The sequence below is a fragment of the Cupressus sempervirens genome, chromosome 3 (genome assembly GCF_028749045.1).
Source record: "Cupressus sempervirens isolate cs-2001-9-10 chromosome 3, ASM2874904v1, whole genome shotgun sequence".
Lineage (NCBI taxonomy): Eukaryota > Viridiplantae > Streptophyta > Pinopsida > Cupressales > Cupressaceae > Cupressus > Cupressus sempervirens.
Genome location: NC_143120.1, coordinates 390,255,727 through 390,280,551, shown reverse-complemented (window position 1 = coordinate 390,280,551; position 24,825 = coordinate 390,255,727). Strand labels below are relative to the sequence as shown.

General features: G+C 35.3%; 1 protein-coding gene across 2 annotated transcripts in view; it reads right to left on the bottom strand.

The window, feature by feature from the left end:
* Positions 1-4,831: 4,831 nt before the first annotated feature.
* Positions 4,832-24,825, bottom strand: part of LOC149566657 (Radical SAM superfamily protein) — an 81,628-nt gene continuing 61,634 nt past the window's right edge. For both annotated transcript variants that reach the window (XM_089819978.1, XM_089819979.1), the window contains 3 exons: positions 6,473-6,664; positions 5,702-5,838; positions 4,832-5,582 (listed from right to left, as the gene is read on the bottom strand). In XM_089819978.1, coding sequence (XP_089676104.1) covers positions 5,300-5,582; positions 5,702-5,838; positions 6,473-6,664 — 612 coding nt within the window. In that variant the 3' untranslated portion in view covers positions 4,832-5,299. The remainder of the gene's footprint in view (positions 5,583-5,701; positions 5,839-6,472; positions 6,665-24,825) is intronic.

Below are 24,825 nucleotides of genomic sequence, written 5' to 3'. Positions count from 1 at the left end.
TTAATAATAATGAAGTATGTGGATATTCTACATTGTGGGGGGGCGAGGGGGTGGCGGGGGGTGTGAATGATTATCTTAACCAATGTTTCATTCCCCATTAGAGGCATTTTCTTGTTTGATGTTTATGGACCTTTATTGGAGCAACTTGTATCAAGAACGTTAATGTGTAGATAACTATTTATTATTCTTGAGCATTATATTTACTTGCTTATTGTATTGGTACAAGCTAATCTCCAACAAAAAAGTACCAAAAACAAAACAAAGTCAAACTTTTCTTTTTTCCAGATTCTTGAAAACGTAGTGACTTTTTTCCAAATTTTTTGTTGTTTTCGACTACAAACTATGTAGATCATGAAAATCAAAGACTAATTGTGATATTGCTATCAGGATTTAACTGTGTGATTTGTGAGTCAAACTCATCGATCCATGTTTCATGAGTAGTGATTCAACATGAATCCATCTCTCATGAGAATAAATGGAACACTTAGCACTCATTGGATCTAGGTGATGCTCACAGGGGTGAAGCACCAAGACTTCCCGGGAGGTCACCCATCCCAATACTACTCCAACTTGAGCACGCTTAACTACGGAGTTTCCTCCATGGTTAAACCCAAAGTTTGCAACCCCATTTGCAAAACCTTCACCAAGTGTTGTGCCTTATGAACCATTCATTGGAAAGCCCCTTAAGCTCATCAATTGATAAGTAGGAGATAATTTCCACAGTTAGTCAAATTGTGATATTGCTATCAGGATTTAACTGTGTGATTTTTGAGTCAAACTCATCGACCTGTGTTTCATGAGTAGTGATTCAACATGAATCCATCTCTGATGAGAATAAATGGAACACTTAGCACTCATTGGATCTAGGTGATGCTCACAGGGGTGAAGCATCGAGACTTCTCGGGAGGTCACCCATCCTAGTACTACTCCAGCCTGAGCGCGCTTAACTACAGAGTTTCCTCCATGGTTAAACCCAAAGCTTGCAACCCCATTTGCAAAACCTTCACCAAGTGTTGTGCCTTATGAACCATTCATTGGAAAGCCCTTTAAGCTCATCAATTGATAAGTAGGAGATAATTTCCACAGTTAGTCAAATTGTGATATTGCTATCAGAATTCAACTGTGTGATTTTTGAGTCAAACTCATCGACCCATGTTTCATGAGTAGTGATTCAACATGAATCCATCTCTCATGAGAATGAATGGAACACTTAGCACTCATTGGATCTAGGTGATGCTCACAGGGGTGAAGCACCAGGACTTCCCGAGAGGTCACCCATCCCAGTACTACTCCAGCCTGAGAGTGCTTAACTACTGAGTTTCGGGTTTAACCATGGAGGAAACTCCGTAGTTAAGCACGCTTAGGTTGGAGTAGTACTGGGATGGGTGACCTCCTGGGAAGTCCCAGTGCTTCACCCCTGTGAGCATCACCTAGATCCAATGAGTGCTAAGTGTTCCATTTATTCTCATGAGAGATGGATTCATGTTGAATCACTACTCATGAAACATGGTCAATGAGTTTGACTCAAAAATCACACAGTTAAATCCTGATAGTAATATCACAAATCAAAGACTAATTTTTTTTAAAAAAATCCATGATGTTTTCAATCTTTTAAAAATTGGTCAATTGTACATTTTTGTGAGAGGATAGTTGTGTCTTATTGTATTCTCTCTCTTATTTGTAATTCTACACGTACTAAAAGAGTTATTTTCTTTGATCTTTTCTTTTGTATTTGAAGTTGATCTTGCAGGAAAAGAAGAATGACTCATTAGGCAGCTTATGACAATAGCTTAAAAGAAGTGATCAGGCTAGATAAAGTGAGGCTCTTGAAGCAAATATCTTTGATGATTGAGATTATGAGTATCCTTTTCCATTAAGAGAGAGTATGACACTTTTTCAAAGGCAACACAAGAGCTTAGAAGATTAATACTTAAAAGGAGTCTAAAAATACATGTGTGTGACTGCATGATTTTGATGGGCCTACTCTTGAGTGCTTCATGAGGATGTATTGACTTATCACTAGAAAATCAAAATATTGATATCAAATTCAAAGTGAGTCTGACAAGAATCCTTGGGAGAAAAGAGCCTCTAAGGGAGTAACTGTTGGACCTGACTTCCCAGGATCACTATTCAGGGGGAGAATTTTGAAGCGCAATCCTTTGTGAATAATATCTCCTCTATGAGGAGAAGTTCTAAGTGAAATTCCTTGTAATGCATTCTTCTCTGTGAGAGAGAATTGAGGTGAAAGCCTTTGCACCACCCTCTGACTTGGTTCATGGTGGTTACTATTTTGCATATGATATGTGATGAAAGGTGATGATCTTTCATTGCCATAATATAAATAGAAGGTAACCATTGTAAAGTGACAATCTTATAAATGGTAGAGCTGTTATCATGACAGACTTCATTAAATTGTTGTCCCAAAGTGTTGGAAGTCATGATAACGAACCTATATAAACCGAAGGTGACCATTGTAAGGTGACGATCTTATAAATGGTAGACATGTTATCATGACAAACTTCATTAAGTTGTTGTCACAAAGTGTTGAAAGTCATGATAACAAAAGTATCATGACAGACTTCATTAAGTTGTTGTCACATAGTGTTGAAAGTTGTGATAACAAACATATTATGATCAAACTTTATTTTAGTTGTTGTCCCAGAGTGTCGAAGATCATAATATTTGTCATGATAGAGTTCATGACATTGTGATTTTTGTTAATCTGATAGATTTAATTGTCCTCAAGAGCCAAAAATTAGATAACTTATTCTCTTGATAGACATTTCATATTTGATGTCAATGCACATATCAAAAAAATTTAAGTATGATGAATATCATATGATTGATATTTCTTGTTGAATCATACTTCAGATTATATTGAAAGATAACATCTAAATTGACGAATATATTTTGATTTCCTTAAAAATCTCATTCCAAAAATATCATACTGAGACTATATCTCTTTATATACTTGAAAGCATATGTGTTCTACAAATCCTCCCTAGCTAAGAGGGAATGTTAAAGTTGTAGCTTAAGTTTGATTGGTTCAATTTGAGACACATTATTGTTATTGGTAAATCATCATTTCCTCTAGATACTTATCCATGTTAAAATGTGTGTGTGTGTGTGTGTGTGTGTGTGTGTGTGTGTGTGTGTATTGTTATACATATTATTATTATTTATGTTAATATGATATTATTAAATGATGATTACACCATAGAGACATGTCTCTTTTTCTCATATTTATATTAGATTCAAATCTGCATTTGGAGCACATCAATTACAATGGTCGTGATAGTACATTTGCAGAAAACGATCTATTTTAATCAACAAAGAAGAGCAATTGAATGAAGAGTCTCTCTTCTCCAAAATTCAAGTAGGAGCCCAAGAAGACGAATACATACAAGGAATCTTGAAGGAAGCTCCTCCACCTAATTAAACCCCACATGTCATGGTTGATGAAGAGCCCAACCTAGTTTTAAAAAAATAAGGACCTCCTTCAAAGGCCTTATTTATATCTATCATGCATGTAGAAACCACTATAAAATAGTTATTAGTAGCCAACATAATATCCAAATCACCTTCAAGATCCAAACTCATCTTGCCCAAGTTCTAGAATGAGTAAAGAGAATCACAGACCTTTAAACTTGCAAATAAGAGCATTATTGGTCAAGTATGAAACATCTTCTTAGACTGATTCTAGACAGATAACCAAGTCAAGTCGATCTTGAGTCCTCTATAACCATCTATCGACTTTCTTAATCCTTGGAACCATTCTCTCCAAAGAAGAGCCTAACATTGATGAAATCTTATTCAAATGTACCATTGCCTCTGCATGCATGGAAGCAAAAGGTTCTAAAGAATCTATACTACCAAATACCAACAATTTTCATGAAATTCCAAATCTCTCTATAGGCAAAAATCAATCACGCAGAAAGCCCTAACCCATTAGGCAAGGAGCGAAAATGCAACACTCATTTCCCCCCAAGGGATTGTTAGACATCACAACACGGTAGAAGTAAAAAAGAGCGCCGAAAAAAAAAACACAATAGGGAGTAACTTGACTTTTAAGGAAAAACACTTTATGATTGCTTGATTATACCTATCATAGTATAGGATATATTTGCATCTATTGCTAAACAAAAAAAACCTAGTACATATTAGAGTATGTTACAAAAGATGTCTATGTATCTAGAATTTCCATTGCTACTAGGTGAGAAGAACGTTGATGATTACCCTATAGCAATTAGTTTGGCTTAACAAACTATTGCCTTGATCTTTTTAATCAAACAACCAAGAAGCAATAGGATCATCATTGGAATATAGCTAAGTTTCTCAAAACTCATAGCTGCCATATTAATTTGTCACATCTACATGAATCTCGAACTACTCATGATGATACTTGAAATTTAGATACTCACTGATATTAGGAAGTCGTTCAAAAGATTAAAAATGTGATTATGGAAATAGAAAATTGTAGTGGATCCACCTACCATCCACTTCAATGATGATCCATAAGGCAAAGATGAAAGGACTATGTAATAATGGTGTTCATGTCATTAGTGCCCAAAAGAAGCTTCTAGAAATCTTGTTGTGATCCGGTACATGGGGTTGACTACTAAGGAATCACCAACACCAAAAGTAGCTCTTAAGTTATACAAATGGAAATTGAGCCATACAAGCTTGGGAATGGTAGAATGTAGTCACAACAAATTAAATGTTCAAAAAACATATGAAAAAGTGAGTTGGCTGTAAAAGCTCATTACTTGAAAGTTGAGGAAAGTCAGACCCCACTCGATATTTGAGAATAAGTTGTTTACCACTCCTAAGAAGCACAAAGAAAACCTTCATTAATGCACTCAATTGGTATACCCAAAACTCTTTGGAAGATATCAATACAAGATGATAATCAAGGAGAGAGATTTGCACCTTTATGGGGACACAAATCAACACCCTTGTATCTACAATGCCATTAGTTGAGAACCTTGCCAAGGTGAGTCCAATATATAGCAGAGTTAACAATTAATTTATTTGTCAAGGGCACGTAAGCCCCATCCTTTTTAGGAGGGTGTTGGGTGTACCACTTGATTTCATACAGCCAAAGCATTATAATCAGTGGATTTTGCTACACTACAGGAAGCACGCACCATAGAAAAACTACTACAACAAATGTATTTCTATACAAAATTATATGGTTACACCCTCCTAGATGTGCAATTTGATAGGATGAATATAAATATGGGCAATATACAAACCCCTTATGAAAACAAAAGACATAAACTTAGAGGCAATCTAAACATTAGGAAGCTATTACAGCCTGAAATCTTTCAGGTATTTGCATTAGTGGAAGTTGACTATTTCCAGGGTGACCAAGCTGCCCACAAGCTGCCATCTGATCCTCACCACGGCTATAGCGAATAAATACTGTGTATCCTGCATTTGCAAGAATATTTCGAAATGCAAGCATCTGTTCCTCTGAGCTAGGAGTAAATGGAGATCCCTTATGAGGATTGAATGAAATAAGATTGATCTTGCAGGGAATTCCTTCAATAAGATGCACCAGCCTCTTTGCATCCTCTATTCTGATGATCCATGAATTGAGAATAAAAATTGTAAGTGTATCAATTGGCTGGGATTTTATTCGAACTTGGTAAAAAGGAATGAGAATTTTGTTGAGGGATTCCTGGAGAAACTTGTATACCTGTCATTGATTCCAGCAAGCATTACATATTCGAATAAAATTTTGTATTTACGTCTTTGACTGATCTCCTCTCTCAAAGTAGTAAGTAGTTCATCAAGATTATATTTACGGTTAATTGGCATGATCCAATCCCTTACCTGCAAGTCAAATGAATTGTTGTGATAATCTTGATATGTCAATATACAACAAGAAATGTCAGTTAATGAAGAATGTCTACTTCAACTATAAGAAAATCAAATTGAATGACACATTTATTAACTCCCTTCCACCCAATGAAAGGGTGAGGAAGGAGATCAATCACATTTTTTTATGTACAAAAAATTATCTCATATATGTTAATTCATACATTCACCTAATTCATGATATCCTGTTAAGCTATACTGTGTACAGTGTAAATATTTGCTTGTATATGGACTGACTAAATAGATTTTTGGCAAGCACATCAGCATGATATCTTACAATTCCATGAATCAGAAAATCTGTGAACCACCCAAGCGATGAGTCCTAAAATCTTTGGTTGGATTTAAAAATCTGACAAAAGATATACCTCAAATGTTGTTGCATTGAGACTAACAGCTAGTTAACAAGGGGATTCATGAATGAATTCACAGTACAGTGTAGCTATTTGCTTTTCTATGGACTGATTAAATAGATCTCAAGCACATCAGCATGCTGTTCTTAAAATTTGATGAATCGGAACATCTGTGAAGCATGAAGAGATTGAATCCTAATATCTTTAGTTGGATTTAAGAAACCTAACAAAAAATATACCTCATCTGTTGTTGCATTGAGACTAACAGCTAGTCCACAAGGGGATTCTTGAATAAAGCGTCTTAATTGTGGCACAAGGCCACTGGTGGAAACTGTCACTTTGTGAGGACTGAAATAGAGCCCATGACAATCAACCATTATCTCTATAGCCTTCATTACATTGTCAAAGTTATGCAATGGCTCACCCATACCCTGGAAATGAAAATTAGCGGTAAAGTCAACAATAAAGACAAATGGATTAATGGGTAATAAATAGAAAGAATATTGAACTAAAAAAAAGTTTTCCTAATTAAAAGAAATTGGTCCCATTTATATATAAACAAGCAAAAGGGATATGAGATGGCACATCAAACATATCGGGATTATCTTAGATTAACACGAGCAATGCAAGGAATAGATTAAACGGCAAGGAAAAGTTTGTATACCAAGAAACAATCTCAGTCCACAACTAGAAATATAGTCCTTAAATGTAATAGACTGGCAAAGTTTTGTACCAAAATATTGTTTACCAATTTCAAGGCATTTTGTCAAAACAGTTTGCAAACTATATGCTATGTGTTTGTTTTCTATCAATTTGAGGGAATAAGGAAATTAATTATCATAGCATCAATTATTTACCCTTTAATAACGATAATAACTAATTTATACAAGCATCAATGATATAGTAATCAAAAAAATAATTTGTATAATCTTCAGTATTGCTGTTACAAAGAATGAGGTGCACAGAATTTTACAAACAGCAATTAAATCTTCAGATATTATAAATCAGTTGGCTTAACTGGTTGACGATTCAACCTTTGTTGATTCCTCCAAGCTGTATGGAATATTCAAGTACCGTTGCAGCCTTCAAATGACTGGTACGGCAGCCTGGGAGAGCTGCAGCACCTTTCCTTGATAGTGTTGGCAGGTTGAAACTTTATTGACTCCCTTTCACTCTCCATATCAGCTATTTCACACAACTTAAGAGAAGGCTCTATCGGCCTCTAATACTACCTATCAGCCCTCCTTTCTGATGCATTCAAGTAGTACTAGCCTTACAGAAGCTGGAAATTATACGGCCAGATGTGTGTGTGTGTGTGTGTCTATTCATGTCTTCATGGCACAATAGCTGTACCAAAATTCACTTGCACACGTAGCACTGTCAATCCCTGGTTTTCCAACTATTCTCAACCCAATTTACAAATTTATCATTTGCCTCCAAAATTGATAAATATCTACCTGGAAATCTGAAGCTAGCATCACAAATAAATCTTTGTTTATCCAATTACATCCAAATGTGAATCCTGAATGAATCCACCATTCATTTGACGAGGAAAAGATATCTTGCCTCCAAAGCCAAATACCACCAGGGTTTTCATCCTAAGATTTGCAGCTGAACTTGAACTCCAAACTTGAAATGAGACAGAAAAAATGTCTAAAATAGCAAATGAGCCTTTCAATTCTCCTTTAAAACTTACCTTGGAAACTTTTCAAGAATTTTTATATTTTCAATTTACCTTTAATAAAAGAAATGGCAGCCTTATCAAGTGGTTGAAGCAAGGATTCAGTGATTACACTGGTTCTACTACCAACGAAGGAAGCTAAGCTTGAGAATTCCAATAACTACAATCAAATATGTAGTATGAACTCTTTCGCATTTGTGTGTTTAAACTTTTAAGTTAATGTTAATATTTACAAAGAATCTTCTTGTCAAACTTCAATGTCATAACATTTTATATTTTAATGTTAACAAATTAATAAAGTATTAAATTATATTAAAAGAAAACAGCATCTCCAAGTACAACCGACTCTTATTTTTTGAAAATAGACATACCAATACCAATACTAGTCTCATGGCAACCATGAAAAACCACAATCATTTCAAGTTCAAATGCATCCCCATCACTGGATGGCCACAATTTGATAGATGGACCACACATCAAAGCAAGGCATAGTAAGCAATTTTCCACTGAAGCAATAGTCTCTATGGCTAAACAATTAACTTATAAACATCAGAGCAATGGAAGATGCAAACAAAGAATATCAAAAATCAGCCACAAAAGTATCACATACCTCTCTACAAGCTGAAGATGAGAAACAATTAATCCTCTTATATCATTGTTTGCAGACAAGCCTCCAAATTTCCTAGAATGTTTAACTACTAAGTGATAAAAATATTGCAAAACTACTATTATCTATATTGCTCAAACTAGAAACAACTGCTAATCTCATTTCTTACAAAACAAATTAAAATTTTCATGCAATACAGAAGGGGTGGGAACAGAAAATAAGCAAGTCCACCTCAAGAAACTGATGACATCTAGAAAAGTAAATTTACTACACCGAAAAAAAAAATCGAATCAGGATTTCTTTCAAAAAGCTAGGATAGCACCCTGGAGTATTTAGTTTCATACTGTATACACTTTGATGTATATTCATAGAACGTTAAATTAAACTCAACAATTTGATTAAAAAGGATGAAAAACAAGATTAAACTATCGAATTGCAAGCGTAAAACCATCCTATATCTTCCTATCTAAGAAGTTAAAATTGCTCTCAGATCCAAGCAATCCAAGTGACAGTCCTAGAATGGAAAATTTGTGATTAAAGCTAAATGATCAATGATTCTAAGCTAAAATGCATATTTTGAACTAGATTACTCAAAAGAAACTATGAATGCTAAATGCCTATAGCGTGGATGCACAACAAGAGGGTGGATGAATTATTCTAAGAATGCTTAGTATTTATAGATTTTCTCAAGGGCTTGGGGTAGAGTTAGGTTGAGTTAAGTTAACCAAGGTTGAGTAAGTTTTATTTTAATGGTTTCAAATAAGGGGCTAAGATGACAAAATGAGTGATCAAGATTCAAAAGGCTTAGTGATCCATGTGAGCCCTCTCCTCAATTCTCATTGGTTGAATGAATTCTTTCCATGTGATGAGTGAGAATTTAGGAAATTCAATATTTGATTTAATTGATTAATTTTAGCAAGTGTGCCCCTTGAATAGGTTGGAATTAGGAGTAAAAATAAGCTATACAATTAATTAAAATCAATTTCATAGTTATTTAATCCTTTTGATTTATTTTATTCCACTGTAGCATGAATAATCAATTAATTTGATTTTTGCTCACAATGGTTGATATAATTTTATTTGATCACTGTGATTTATGCTTGACAGATTTAGGGTGTCTTTAAATGCCCCTCTTTGAACTTATGTGCAAGGCACATTGGCTCAAAGAATGTCTAATGTTTGATTAACTGATGTCTGATTTGATTTTGATGGCCGATCTTCTGATGTTTGATTTGAATGATCTAAGGATAAGATCTCGATACAATACCTGATTGATTGATTTGATTGATAAAGATTCCCCGGTAATGATTTTTAGATTTTTCATATCCTATGTCCCTGTTTGAAGTTCTTTTATTGAATTAATTTGATGATTTTGCTTTTGATGATAGATTTTGCACTATGATGATAATATGTAAGCCCCTTCGATAAGTGAATGGAGATTTTTATTTTTATTTATTTCCTGATAAAGTTTGATTTAATGATTGCCCCAGTGAAAATAAATTTGATAACAAAGGCTTTCATTGATAAAAATTTGTTGATGTTCCAGATATGTTAATGGTGTGTTGATCCCGTTTGATGTCAATCAAAATCACTTAGTTGATGTTGTACTGATGTCGATTTGATATGATTGGTTGATATGTTGATGTTTTGCTCTCAAGATTTAGAGAGATGAAAGTTGATGCGCCCAAGGTGAGCAAATAGATGATTAGGATAAATTGAATGATTGACTGATTTTAATGATCAATTGGATGATTTGACTGACTGATACTTTAAATGATAGGCTTGGTTAGATGTTTTTGATGACACGGGGTTAACTAGATCTTCTCATGATGTAAAATCAGGGACTGATGGAAGAGAAGGGTCGTCTGTTGGTGCAGGTGCAGATAGAGGTATAGGCGATGGATGGAGTTAGGTTGCCCCTAGATTATCAGGTGTATATTAGTGATATAGCATTGATCATTTGATGGATCATTTGATAATATACTTTGGTTGATGACATTGATTATTAGTGTATATTGATTCTGTACCCTGATCTGGTCATTTGATGATGGACTTCGATGGGCTTTGATAGAATTGAATACACTCATCCTTGATACTTTTGATTTATCTCCCTTATGATGTCATGATATATGGGATTTCATGGTTTTGATGACATGCAAAGTTAAAATCATACATGAAGAGGTACAATATTGTGGGATACAACAAAGTATAATTCATGTTCTCCCAGATTTCCTCATTGTTAGTGGTACACAGTTACAAAGCATGTTGAGTACTTACGAATCGAACTGTCAAGCGAGTTACTCACACAAAAGCTTACCGATGAGATTTTTGTAAGTCTCGCACCAATTTTCCCCTCTAAAACTCACAAGATTTTGGTTAATAACTGGTCTATTTCTTGCTTGCACTTTGCAAACTCAATTTTTACTTTATTTTCACATACAACTGGCAAGTTAGGGCACTTGGTGTAAAATATTCTGTAAATTCTGATGTAAAATATTCTGTAAAATTCTGTAACTATTTTCTGATATAATACCTTCTATGTGATGGAGATTGTCTTGTTCAATTTCAGATTGAACATTGGTTCTTCCTTCAGAGATAATAGTCCTGCAAATAATATGTATATCCTGCTGTAATTCGGTGAGGTAATGTATGCTAAAGAGGCAGACTTAAATTGTGTTGTGTGCTCTTTATCCACAAACATAGCCTCTATAAATATGGCGCCCAAGGGGCATGTCCCTAGAAGGGACATGTCCCTCTCGAGGTCAGCCAGAACTGCCCTCTCAAAATCGGCACCCATTAGGAGTTAAATTAAATAGTATTTAAACTAACTAATCTTGTTCATAGTTAACTAAACAAGACTACCCTAAGGGAGACACCGATTGTGCTTGAGAACTGAACACTATATTTATAGGCCTTTCACAGGCATCATATGTATTATCGGATCTGTACGATCTGCTTCATCAGATCAGTGTGATTACAAAGTTATAGAATTAACACTCCCTCTTAACTTGATAATCATACTGAGAGATAACATATCTAGCATCATCAAGTAACATGAATAAGCATAGAATAATACTCTATATCTATTTGAATCCTCAAGCATGAGGTATCATTGAACATATGATACTTATGTCATATTACTATACCTATGATATGACTTATCACTTACACTAGTGATAATGATATTGCATGGAATGCAATATACAGGATAAAATCCTAAGAATAATTAAATTTTTCATTTATCCAAGTTGTGATTCATAGGTACTAGTTTTCCTATATCACAACATGATCCTGAGCTAAGATCTACCAGAACACAGGAACTTAGGAGAATAATGAAATTCTTCTTTTATCCAAATTGTGACTCATAGGCATAGAAATGTCTACATCACAATGTGATCTTAAACACATCTAAATCTAACAATAGATTTCCACTGTTCAGCACATTATCTAAGAGATCATCATCTCTCATAATGTCTTTATACAAGTATTCATTATCTCAGAGATCGTCACCACTTAAATAATGAATACAAATGGTAAAGCCCATAACAGTCAATAGCCTGACAATAAACTTATTTTATTAATAATTTAAAGAATACAAATGAATTTCAATTCAACCATACCAAGTCTTTTCCTGAAGTGATCTATCTTCACTCTAGAGAGAGGTTTGGTAAAAAAATCTATTGTCTGATCTGCAGTGCAAATGTATTCTAATTTTACAGTATTCCTGTCTACCATATCTCTTACATAATGGTAAGGAATTTCGATATGCTTGGACCTATCATGAAAAATTGGATTCACTGAAAGCGTGATGGAACTCCGATTATCACAATGAATAATTGTAGGATTCATGGCTTGCCCAGATAATCCCACAAGTAACTTCCTTAGCCAAGCTACTTCTCAAGAGGCTATCACTACTACAACGTATTCGGCTTCTGTGGATCATTGAGCTACTGAAGACTACTTTCTGCATATCCAAGATATAATTATTGATCCTAAACTAAAATAGCATCCTAAAGTACTTTTCCTGTCTTTAACACTTCCACCCCAATCTGAGTTAGTGAATCCATGTAAATCTAAGTCAACTTTCTCATATTTAAGCCCATGATTAAAAATGCCTTGTAAATATCTCATAATATGTTTGATTGCAACTAGATGAATCTCTTTTGGCTCACACATAAACTAACTTAAAGCATTAACAGCGTAGCAAATTTCAGGTCTTGTATTTACCAACTACATAAGAGACCCAATCATCTATCTGTAAAGAGTAGAATCTATAGAAAGTGATTCTGCTATTGCTTCTTTAAGTTTATGTAGATGAGTCTCCATTGGAGAAGACATAGACTTGCAATTCCACATTCCAAATCTCTTCAAAATATCTGATGAGTACTTCCCTTGATTAAGTATAATGTTGTCAGAATTATGTTGTACTTCTAGTCCTAGGAAGTAATGGAGTCCCAAGTCTTTCATCTCAAATTCTCTAATTAGATCTTTCTTGTATTGATCTATGAGATGATCATCACCTATTATTAGTAAATCATCAACCTACAATAGTAGAATTACCATATCATCTTTATCTCTTTTATAATATAAATTTGGATCGGCTTCATTTTTGGAGAATCGTAAGCCGGTGAGATACTTATTAATTCTTTCCTACCAAGCCCTTGGAGCCTACTTAAGCCCATAGAGAGCTTTATTGACCCTACAAACAAAAATATTAGGATCATGAGTTTCAAATCCTTCAAGTTGCTCCAAATATACTTCTATAATCTTTCCATTTAGGAATGTTTTTTTTACATCCATCTGATGTACTTTCCATCCTTTCGATACAGCAATGGCTAGGACTGCTCTTTAGAGGTGTATCTAGTAACAGGAGCAAAAGTTTCTTCATAGTCAATCCCTTCTTTTTGAGAGAATCCTCTAACTACAAATCTGGCCTTATATTTTTCAATACTACCATCAGCAGCATATATCCACTTGGAATATACAACAAATATTTCTTTAGGTCTAGAAACAATTTCCCAAACATCATTCTTCATAATCGATTGGTGTTCTTCTGTCATAGCTTCTTTCCAAGCTGTATGTTTAATAGCATCTATAGTATTAGTTGGTTCTAAATTAGAGAAATCATTCATGTTTGTTGTATAACTAGAAAATCTTTTGGGTCTTTTACTTTCTCTGACTATTCCAGAAGGTGCAGCAAAGTCTTGTGCTTCCTCAACTGTTTTAAAAGCCCAAAGTGCTCTTTTCTTTGAATTTTGACTTCTCCAAGATTAAGGTTTTGAATTTCATCTTCAATTTCTTCCATGTTCTCCCTCTAAGACTCATACTCAGTATTTCTTTTAGAACTAGGTAAAGGAGAGGGTTCTTCAGAATTTAGGGCTCTTTTGAATGCTAGATCTTCTTCAAAAATTACATCCCTACTAAGTTGAATATTTTTCAATCCAAGTATGAAAATCCTATATGTTTTAGATCTTTCACTATACCTTACAAAAATGCCTTTCCTCCTAGATGGTTCTAACTTAGTTCTCTTTTCTTTTGGAACATGGATATATTGTTATATCCCAATTTTTGACCTAATTTAAAATATAGCCGTTGCGATTCACATGAAGTCAATTGACAATTAAATTTGTTATAATACTGCGCAATGGTAAAATGGTTAGTAATTATAATTATTTATCACGAATTCATGAAATTGAATAGGCGGTTAGCCGTTATGATTATTTATAACTTGTCATGATAATATGATTTAACTGTAGAGAATTTTCTTGTAGGAAGCACGTCGAAGGGGTGGAAGCATTGTCAAAAAAGAATTAGGCACAGGAGCATCACCATCACTGGGCAAATGGGTTGAGGACCTAGCGACTTAAACACGTGATATAATTTGTGGGACCTGCTTGAGCTATTAAGAAAATAATCTAGGAGAAACATAAATAATTGAGTTAAAATATAAAACGTATCTCAAAAGATTTTAAATGATCTTTCGCCATGTTATTATAATATATATGTATATACGTACATATAGATATAAAAATGAAATAGCATCATTATATTATAATAATTTAATAAGTGATGTCACCTCATTAATATATTTAGATGTACATATATAAATATAAAATAATAATAATATTCAAACTATGATCTTCCAACTTTATTTTTCCATTTTAATATTCTTTGCTTTTAACTGATTAACACTTGGCATGATAAATTGACAATAATCAAATCATAATCTTTCCAACTCTTTCTTCCAACCTTTTACTTTCCCTCTCTTTTACAATCAATTTAAACACTTGGCTATATAAATTCGCATATAATCTTTTCACCTACGGAAGCCAAGAAATCACAATTTGTTATTTAAATATGGAAGCCATGAAAAGAGATAGATATATAGATCATACACCCAATTATCTCCTACTACATTTTCCAATCTTCTCTCCACCTTCCATAACACCCGACTTCTAGATATTTCGTGTGCCAAAGTCTCTTTTCTTTCAATCAAAAACATCCATTATAAGCAGCAACTCTGTTGTATGTACTCGGCCATTGAGGAATACGTATTTTTGCATTGATACATCTGCAGCATCTATATTACGGAAGTAATTGGTAAAATACTTGCTTGATATTAACAGAGACCAGACGGTCAATATATATAAAAGAATGAGATGATGTTTTCTTAGGAAATGATCGTAAAGAATAGAAACATTCTATTCTAGAGAAAGCAAACTAAAGCTTATTAGATAATTACAATAGATAACTATTAACTAATAATAGATGACTTATCTATTATTGTAATACCCTCCCTTAATGGTTAATCTATCTAACACACCAAGCTGTCTTCTGAATTTGACAAACTTATCAGGACCAAGAGGCTTGGTGAGAATGTCTGCAGTCTAATCTACGGTAGGAACATACTGAAAATCTATAGTCTTGTCTTCAATCAGTTGTCGTATGTAATGACAGTGAACATCCACATGCTTGGTTCGTTCATGGAAGACTAGATTTTGTGCTAACTTGATAACGCCTTTGTTATCAACAAACAAAGTAGTTAGACCTGCTAATGACATTTGCATATCCCCAAGCATCTGACAAAGCCAAACAGCTACACATCCTACCTTAACAATCCCTCTCTATTTGGCCTCTGTAGAGGAGAGAGAAACTGTCTGCTGCTTCTTACTGGTCTATGTGACTGCATCGGATCCCAAACTGAACACATATCTAGATGTTGACTTTTTATCATCAACAGAGCCTGCCCAATCTGAATCTGTGAACCCACTGAGTTTAGGATTAGAACTTCAAGAGTACAGAAGTCCATAATCTAAAGTGCCCTTCACATAACGAAGCACACACTTTGCTACCATCCAATGATCAGCCTTAGGAGCTGTCATAAAGCGTGAAATATAGCTGATTGCAAAGCTGATATCAGGCCTAGTAGCAAAGAGGTAGATGAGGCTGCCTACTAGTTGCCTATATGTAGTATCATCAACGAAAGGAGAACTGGACTTTGTTGATAACTTGAGACCTTTCTCCATAGTTGTAGATGCAGGTTTGCATTCCTGCATTCAAAATTTGTCTAATAGGGCTCTGGCATATTTGGACTGATAGATGAATATACTAGAAGACTGTTGCCAAACTTCAATACCTAGGCAATAATGCATGAGCCCAAGGTCAATCATATCAAAAGACTGGCATAAATTCTGTTTGATTCCCTAAATCAAAGATGTTGAACTGTCAGTGATGATCAAATCATTCACATAAATAACCAGAAGGATGATGTCACTATCAGTAGTCTTGATGTAAAGATTTGAGTTTGAAGAACTCCTCTTGAAGCCTTGATCACCAAGGTACTTATCAATCTTGATGTACCATGCTAGAGGGGCCTGCTTCATGCCATAGAGAGTTTTTAGCAATCTGAGAACCTAATGGTCTTTACCAGCAACCTTGAAACCAGGAGGCTACGTCATATAGACCTCTTTATGGAGATCACCATTCAGAAAAGCACTTTTGGCGTCCATCTGATGGACCTTCCAGCCAAATTGTGCTACCATGGCTAGGACTAATTTGATGGTGCTCATCTTTGCAAGAGCAAAGGTCTCCTCATAATCAATGCCCTGATACTGAGAAAAGTCCTTCGCCACTAAATGAGCTTTGTACTTATCCAAAGTACCATCTGATTTGTATTTGATTTTGTAGACCCATTTGCAGCCAATGGGTTTCTTCCCTAGTGGAAGATCAGAAAGGACCCAAGTGTTGTTCTTCAGCAAGCTCTAGTGTTCAGATGTCATGGCCTGTTCCCACTTTGGAATTCCTTTAGCCTGGGAATATGTTTGAGGTTCAAACACACTATGAATGTAGGCCATGAGAGCGAAGTTAACAGTATCTATAGTTTTGCTCTTTTTCCGAGCAATTCTCCCATCAATGAGCTCATCATCACAAAGATCAGCAAGTGTCTTACCCACCACTTAGGCCAGATAGGAGAATGACCAACATTAGTACTAGGAGATGCTTGATCAGCAGGATCTTCATCAGAAGAATCTGGATCAAACTCAGGTGAAGCATCTACAAAATGAGGTGATCCTACAGGAGAAGTTGGAGGTGTCTATACAAGTATCACTGGAATAATTGGAGCTACAAGAGCTACTGGAGCCCTCTCATCAAGTGGACCTAATGGAAGCCGAACTTCCAAATCAGGAGCCATCATAGGTTGGTCTGTTGGATCAAGAACAGGAGAAACAGGCATGAATGGTCCTCGTTGCTCATCAAAGACTACATCACGACTGTGTATGAGACGAGATGTCTCAACATCGATCAAGCAGTAGGCTTTGTGAAGACTGTTATATCTAGCAAGCATGAGTCTCTAACTCTTGGCATCCAACTTGGTGTGTGAAGCATCAGGGATCCAAACAAAAGCAAGGGAGCCAAAAACCTTCAGGTGACTGATTTTGGGCTTGCAACTTGACCAAGCCTTTTCCGAAGTTTTACCTTTGACTGCCACTATGGGTGACCGGTTCAACAAATAAACTACAGTATTAACTGCTTCGGAACATGTCTATGTTCAAGCATGGAACAAGCCATCTCGGTGATTATCTTGTTCTGACATTCAACTACACTGTTCTGTTGTGGCATGTGGTTAACTGGCGTTTGACGCCATGTGTATCCAGCTTCGAGAAAGCATTAGAACAAAATTCTCCCCCCCCCCCCCCCCCCCCCCTCTTGTCTGATCTAAGAGTAATAATAGATTTCCCAAACTCTTTTTCAACTAAAGGTTTAAACTTCTGAAATATAGGAAATGCATCAAATTTCTTTTCAAGGAAATACACCCACATTTTTCTACCGAAATCATCAACAACAGAAAATACCTGGAAGCAAGAACTAGGAGTGGCCATAGGGCTATAGATATCGGCATGAACAAGCTGAACTACCTGAGAAGCTCGCTAAGAATCGCCACTTGTGGAAGGTGTGCGATGTTGCTTCCCAGCCTGGCATGCGTCACAAACTCCAAGGTGTTGAGTCTGAATCTTTGGCAATCCAAAAACAAGCTCATCCCAAGCAAGTTGTGAGAGATAATGCACATTTAAGTGCCCATATCACTGATGCCAAAGTGTGCTGATAGAAGATCGCCGAGCAGCCATAGCTAAGTCTTGAGAATCACCAGAATCAATAAGTCTGAAAAGAACATGATCCTCAAGACCCACTGCAACAATAGACTTAGTCACCCAATCAGTGATGGTGCACTGATGTGAACTGAAGGTGACTGCCAAGTGTGGAGAATGTTGCAACAGCTGACTGACTGAGAGTAGATTTAGTTCCATCCTTGGAACGTAGTACACATCAAGGAATATGAGATTCCTCTCAATAGACTGAATCTGAATGTTGCCTTTACTGACAACCGTGTAATCTTCTCTGCCACCAAAAATAATAGAGTTTGAATAAGACTGGTAGTCAGTAAACCAATCTCTGTGGTGAGGGAAATGACGAGAGGCACCTGAATCAATGTACCAAGCAGATGACTTCACATGATCTGCAGGTCTTTTAGCCATGAAGGCATAAAAGGAAAATTTCGCCTGCTTAGTGTGCTCTGCACTATTTGCTTTGGGTTGCAAACCTAATTGCTTAGACTGTGCAGCTAAGCACTTCCGACATTCAACCTTCATGTGTCCAAACTTGTGGTAGTAGTTGCATTGAATGTTCTTCTTTCTAGAACCATCTGATGCTAGAGCAGAAGACTTCTGCTAAGATGGCTACTAAAACTTGCCTTTATCCTTCTGAAAGGATTTTGCAGCAAAGGCTTGCTCAGTGGACGTGGAACTGGAGCTGCTACTGAACTGTTGTTTCCACCGATCTTGCTGAAGCAGCAGTGTGCAGAGATCAATGAACTTCAAATCAGCACCACTAGATGTGATATTGAGTCTCGATAAAATGCTCAGAGTGTTGGTTATCAAAATCACTGGTTAGAAACCTACGAGCCTTGCCTGCTCGATGCTGGGTATCTAACTGATTTTGGCCAACGTGACAAGATTGATTCCAATCCTCTGCGCTTTTGGTTCTGCTAGACCAAGGCCTGTTTACCTAAATCCTGGATGGCAAAACTTAATTCCAAGACAATTTGTAGCAGACTATTGCATTCAAATGAATTCCTCAATTAGCAAGCATCAAAGAAGACTTCAAATTGTGATTATTAACTTCAAAATTTATAAGAATTGTATGCTGAAATAAGAAAATTAAGACAAATTACTATATGAAGTCAAATCTTCAAAGAAAAAGGATAAAGATATGCCAGCATTGAATTCAAAATTAATGAGCAGGTTTATGATCAGTGCTGAATTCTAATTGGGTAATAGAGTCAAACATATATTCCTTACATACAACTTTATAGTATCTAATGATAAAGTATTTGTTAATAACTTAATCAATTTGATGCCACAAATTGCCACAATGCAATATATTCAGACTAGTCTATTATGATTTAACCATTATGCGGACACAATAGCTATAAACAATGGGATTGAAATTATATTCTGCACTATTTGTATTGATCAAATCTGAATAATAGCAGACAATTTAATGTACCTATCAAATTGATAAATTAGAAACAAATGGACAACAAAACCATAAAGGACGAGTTCTATATATTCCAACTCCAAAATAAAAAGAATTTCTTACTGATTTAATTGTTGAACAAATCATGCTGAAGACACTCAATCATCTGATGCTCTATTCAGCATAGTTTGATCCACAAAATGCTTATATTAATGCTCAGAAATTTTACAATCTTCTCTGCCCAATTCGTAACTTTTGCTTCTCCTTGAAAAAAATAAGAACTTCAGTAATGTATCTGCCGAATAATGACAAGTTTCTTTTTTTTTAATTTTTTCAGACTTCTACTTGATTTACATTTCACATTTATATAGACTACGAAGAGTCATATTTTGAAAGGTTATGTCTCTTTGAAAAGTCATGTTTGATAACACAACTATTCAAAACTAATCACTAACTGCCCATTGTTATAAATTTTTATTAAAACACTAACATTTCACAACTGCCTGCCTGCTAATTAAATCATCAAAATTCGAATATGGACATTTCCATCCATGCCGATAAACTCCAACGCTTGCCTCTGTCGTTGATATCCGCATTGCATTCTGAATCGCCTAACATTATGTGAGCATTTTCACCATTATCTGCACAGACGGCATCCATCACCCACACGTGCATACATTTTGCTCATGACTCGAAACCCCTCTCGTGCGACTAGAACTTTGACATTTCTCATACGCAAGGAGGGCCTTCATCCCGTTTCAGACGAATTCGATCAAACTGAAGCTGCCGGCAATTAGTTCCAATCACAATCTTCAAACCTGAAAATACTCGCAAATATTCATTCGAAAAACAATGATCTCATTGCAGGAAAAGAATGAATGGTGGAGACGCTTGCATGAAAACCTGTTGTTGCCCTTAATACGCAACGCACAGACCAGCAATCAAACAACACATAACGTGAGATACCAATTACAAATAATGACTCCTTCCTAAGCGATCTGGGCACCAAAGACTCCACTGTGCAGTGGCATCTACATTTCATCACTTATACTTGAAAAGGTTCGATGAGAATCCAGTTACAAATCAATGTTAGAAACTATGATCATCCAATATTCTGGAATTGCGAACAAGAGTGTCATTTTGCTTCTTCATAAAATGATCCTTTATGAAAAGAACCGTCCTGTGGAACCCAAGCATGAAGACTACGATCTCATTTGTACACAGTTCCATTATCATCTGTGAATTCGTCTTCTCCATCTGGAGGAATATAAGGTCTTTCATCAATGTTGCATCAGATCCATTTCTCTAACAGAGGCACGTAATTTGATGTCTGCCTTCTCTGTAGTCTGGGACTTCACAGCCTCTGCTTCTGCCTCACCTCCTTTTTCCACCTAAGAAAATCATCATCGTTTATTGCAGTATCTAAGTCACCGTCAGAGGCATCAATCTTAAGCAGGATTCACTCCATCATTTTGATGTTGTTGAAAGTTCAATTCTATGGCAGGAACAAGCATATATAATTCTTAAATGTTTGATAATGCCATCCAATCTTTTCTATCTTCAGCCCATAACAGTGTGCTCCTGGTGAAGTAACCTTGATGCTTGATATTTTTGCAATTCAACAACAGTATAAGGGCCATCCTATTTCTGTTTTTCACAAGCATTTAACAGACACATTTCTAGGAAATCGTAAAATAGCCATATATGTGACACTCTTTGGTGTGACAAGCCATCCCCTTTATATCATGCCTATAATAGTGACTCTCAACTTTGCTTTAGACAAAATTTACTAAACTGGATACTGAAGATCCCAAATAACTGGAACTAACTGGGGAATAATTCACAGATGGTAATTGATATACAAAGGATTTAACATCTGATTTAGCATATCAATAATTGCTCTCTTGCTCACTTTCAGAACTTGTAGCCTATACAATAGAAATAAATGACTGAATATTATGTTTGCATTCTTCATTTTGAAATGCTAATGACGCATGGTTTTCTAACAAGATATCTGAAAATAACATGTTCAGTCAAAATTCTCTTCTGTATTGATCGTGCATTGCTAACGCATCGTCTAGTATCCCTTTGAATATAAGGATTCCAGCTTGCCATTTCTTCTGAATGATTGCTGCTAGTTCTGGAAGTAATTCATTTACAGGTAAGGCTTCTGATTACTACTTTGGTTCAGCTGTTGCTGCCTCTGACTGCAAATATAAATACTGGAACCACAAAAACTAAAATCAGCATATGCCAAATTCATTGTCACTGTATATAACTGTTCCTGCTCCATTGAAGGCATGCATTGGGTGTTTGAGTATTGTTTAGTTTTATCACTGCATAACCATTAATAATCTCATTGTAAAAAACTAGCATAATATATACATGTTTTCCCTCATTCAACCAATATCTTGAAACATTTAACCAACCCCGATGTAACTTAAAAAATTGAAAGTGATGGCTGGAAGGAAACAAAACTACTGATAATTTCTAGAATACTGGAAGAATACTGAAGCAGATGGTAGCATATTTTCATTCAGGTAATAAGACATCCAATTTTTTTAGGTACCCTCTGTCCTTCAAGACCATCAATTCTATTTCTAGAAACAGTGTCTTGATCCTATATTTGTAATGATGTCCAATACATTTCAGCGACTATATAAATGGAGGCACAAATTATAGGCTCCATCACATAGGATTTTGGTAAACTCCGAAGAGTAATAAACACAATATCCTCTTCCTCCATCTTGTGACCGATGGCAAGTAACTGATCACAGATTTTCTGAATCCGATTCAAGTGTGCCTGGAGCGAGGTGCGCTCATCCATGACAATAGAAAACAGAGTGTTTTTCAGAAAGAAGGCTCGGCTTTTGTCAGAAGTCTCATGAAGACTTTTGAGATGTGTCCAGATCTCAACAATTGTTTTGCCGGATGGAATCTAAGATAAGAGAACTTGTCCTCGGGTCTGATTATATATGTCGTTGAAGATAGGAGAACAATGCTAGATATATATATATAAGGTCTGATTACTTAAATTTGCTTAGGTTCGACTACCAGAGCTCTAATACCATGTAAAATATTCTGCAAATTCTGATGTAAAATATTCTGTAAAATTCTACAACTATTTTCTGATATAATACCTTCTATGTGATGGAGATTGTTTTGTTCAATTTCAGATTGAATATTGGTTCTTCCTGTTAAGAATATTAACCAAGATAAACCTACAGGTCTGACAGTACAGACCGTACTTCCTCTTAATAGTAATATATCTCTAATGTTGGCATTTAATGATATATATATATATATATATATATATCCTATAGGTGCCAAGTTGGGAAGGGTTATGTCCCTTGAGGGACATACCCTTTAGAAAGGATATCTAAGTAGGTTGTAAATGCAAATTACAGCACACATAGTTACAGCAATCTGCTCCTATAAGCAATTTATATCTGAGATTCTTTATCACAATAAAAGGTTAAATATTCAATATTGTATCTGCATTATAATAAGCACTAATTTCATCAATATTCATACTACTTAGAAGATCATTCTCAGCATATAAGACTGGATTAAAAGTCTAATTAAGAGATAAGGATTTAGCAGAAACTTTACATGGTATCAGAGCTCCGGTAATCGAACCTAGGCTTTGCTAAATTTCAGTAATCAGACTTTATACACATCAAGCAACAATCTTCTATCTTCCATGGCTTACAAAATCAGACCCGAGAACAGGTTTGATGGTGAAGAGCACTTTGAAGCCTGGAAGTTCGGAATGATGATGATTCTTGAAGAAAACAATATAAAACAATTCATTGATGGAGCATCCAAACAACCCCCAGTTGAACCTCACAAATCTATCTGAAGTAGAGGAAATAGAAAAGCTATTCAAATCATCTTGGATGGAGTTTAAAATGATATTGTACCTATGCCTAAAAAACATCAAACTGCCTTTGATATGATGAATGCATTACGAAATGCCTATGAAGTAAACAATGCAACCAAGGTTCTTGCACTAAAAAGGCAACTGAATCACATTCAAATAAAGAAAGGAGAATCAATAAGTTCTTACTTAAGAGTTGCCGGCATTAGAGACGAACTATCAAGCATCAGAACAATCATTAGTGACACAGAAGTAACACTTATGGCTATAGATGGATTGCTAGATTGATGGAAGACATTCGTACAAGGAATAAGTGCCAGAGATCAGCTCCCAGACTTTAACAAACTCAAGAATGATCATCTTCAAAAGGAATCCAGAAAACTAAAGAAAAGAGGGAAACCAAAAGTAAAAGATGAAGAACTTCACGTTCTTAATACAAACTCCTATAAAGACAAGAAGAAGCATTTCAAGAAGAAAAAGGGAAATCAAAAGAATGGGAAGCCCAAGAAATATCTATCTAAAATAAAGTGTTTCAAATGTGAAAAATTTAGACACTATAGATCTACTTGTCCTGAAAGTTCCAAACAATAAGCAAATTGTACAGATGTCATTAGAGAAGAAAATACTTATGATCCTAAGAACCGTGTTTTGTATTCCTCTCTATCAAATGAAATTTCAATTAAAGCATGGGTAATTGATAGTGGATCTTCTAGAAATATAACAAGATACAAAGAAACTCTAGATTCTTTATAAAAAAAGGTTAACGGTGAAGTTACCATTGGTGATAACTTAGCACACTCCGTTGAAGGAATTGGAAATTGTACTTTGAAACTAAAATCAGGAAATACTCTTCTTCTTAAAGGTGTACTCTATGTACCAGGGATTAAAAGAAACCTAATCTCAATTACAGCATTTGAAGATGATGGACACAATGTTGCATTCGTGGATGGCAAAGTATTAACTTGCGCTAAGAACTCTTCCATCAAGAAAGCGAAGTTAATTGGTCAAAGAAAGGGATATTTGTATGAATTGAATACAGAATCTAGTTGATCCATTCAAGCCCTAGTCCATGAAGCTAAAGATTCAAATGAAATATGGCACAGAAGATTAGGGCATCTAAATTTCAAAACTTTATCAACTATGGAAAAGATGGTTACTAGATTACCCAAATTAAATAAAGACCACCTTGGTATTTGCAAAAGGTGTGCTTTGGTAAAAGTACCAGAAGTTCCTTTCATGATAGTACTAGGAAAACAAATAATGTACTAGAATTAATTCATTCATATTTATGTGGACCTATGTCTATTCCTTCTCTTGGAGGATTCTGGTATTATATCTTGTTCATAGATGACTTCTCTAAGAAAACATGGATTTACTTTTTAAAATGTAA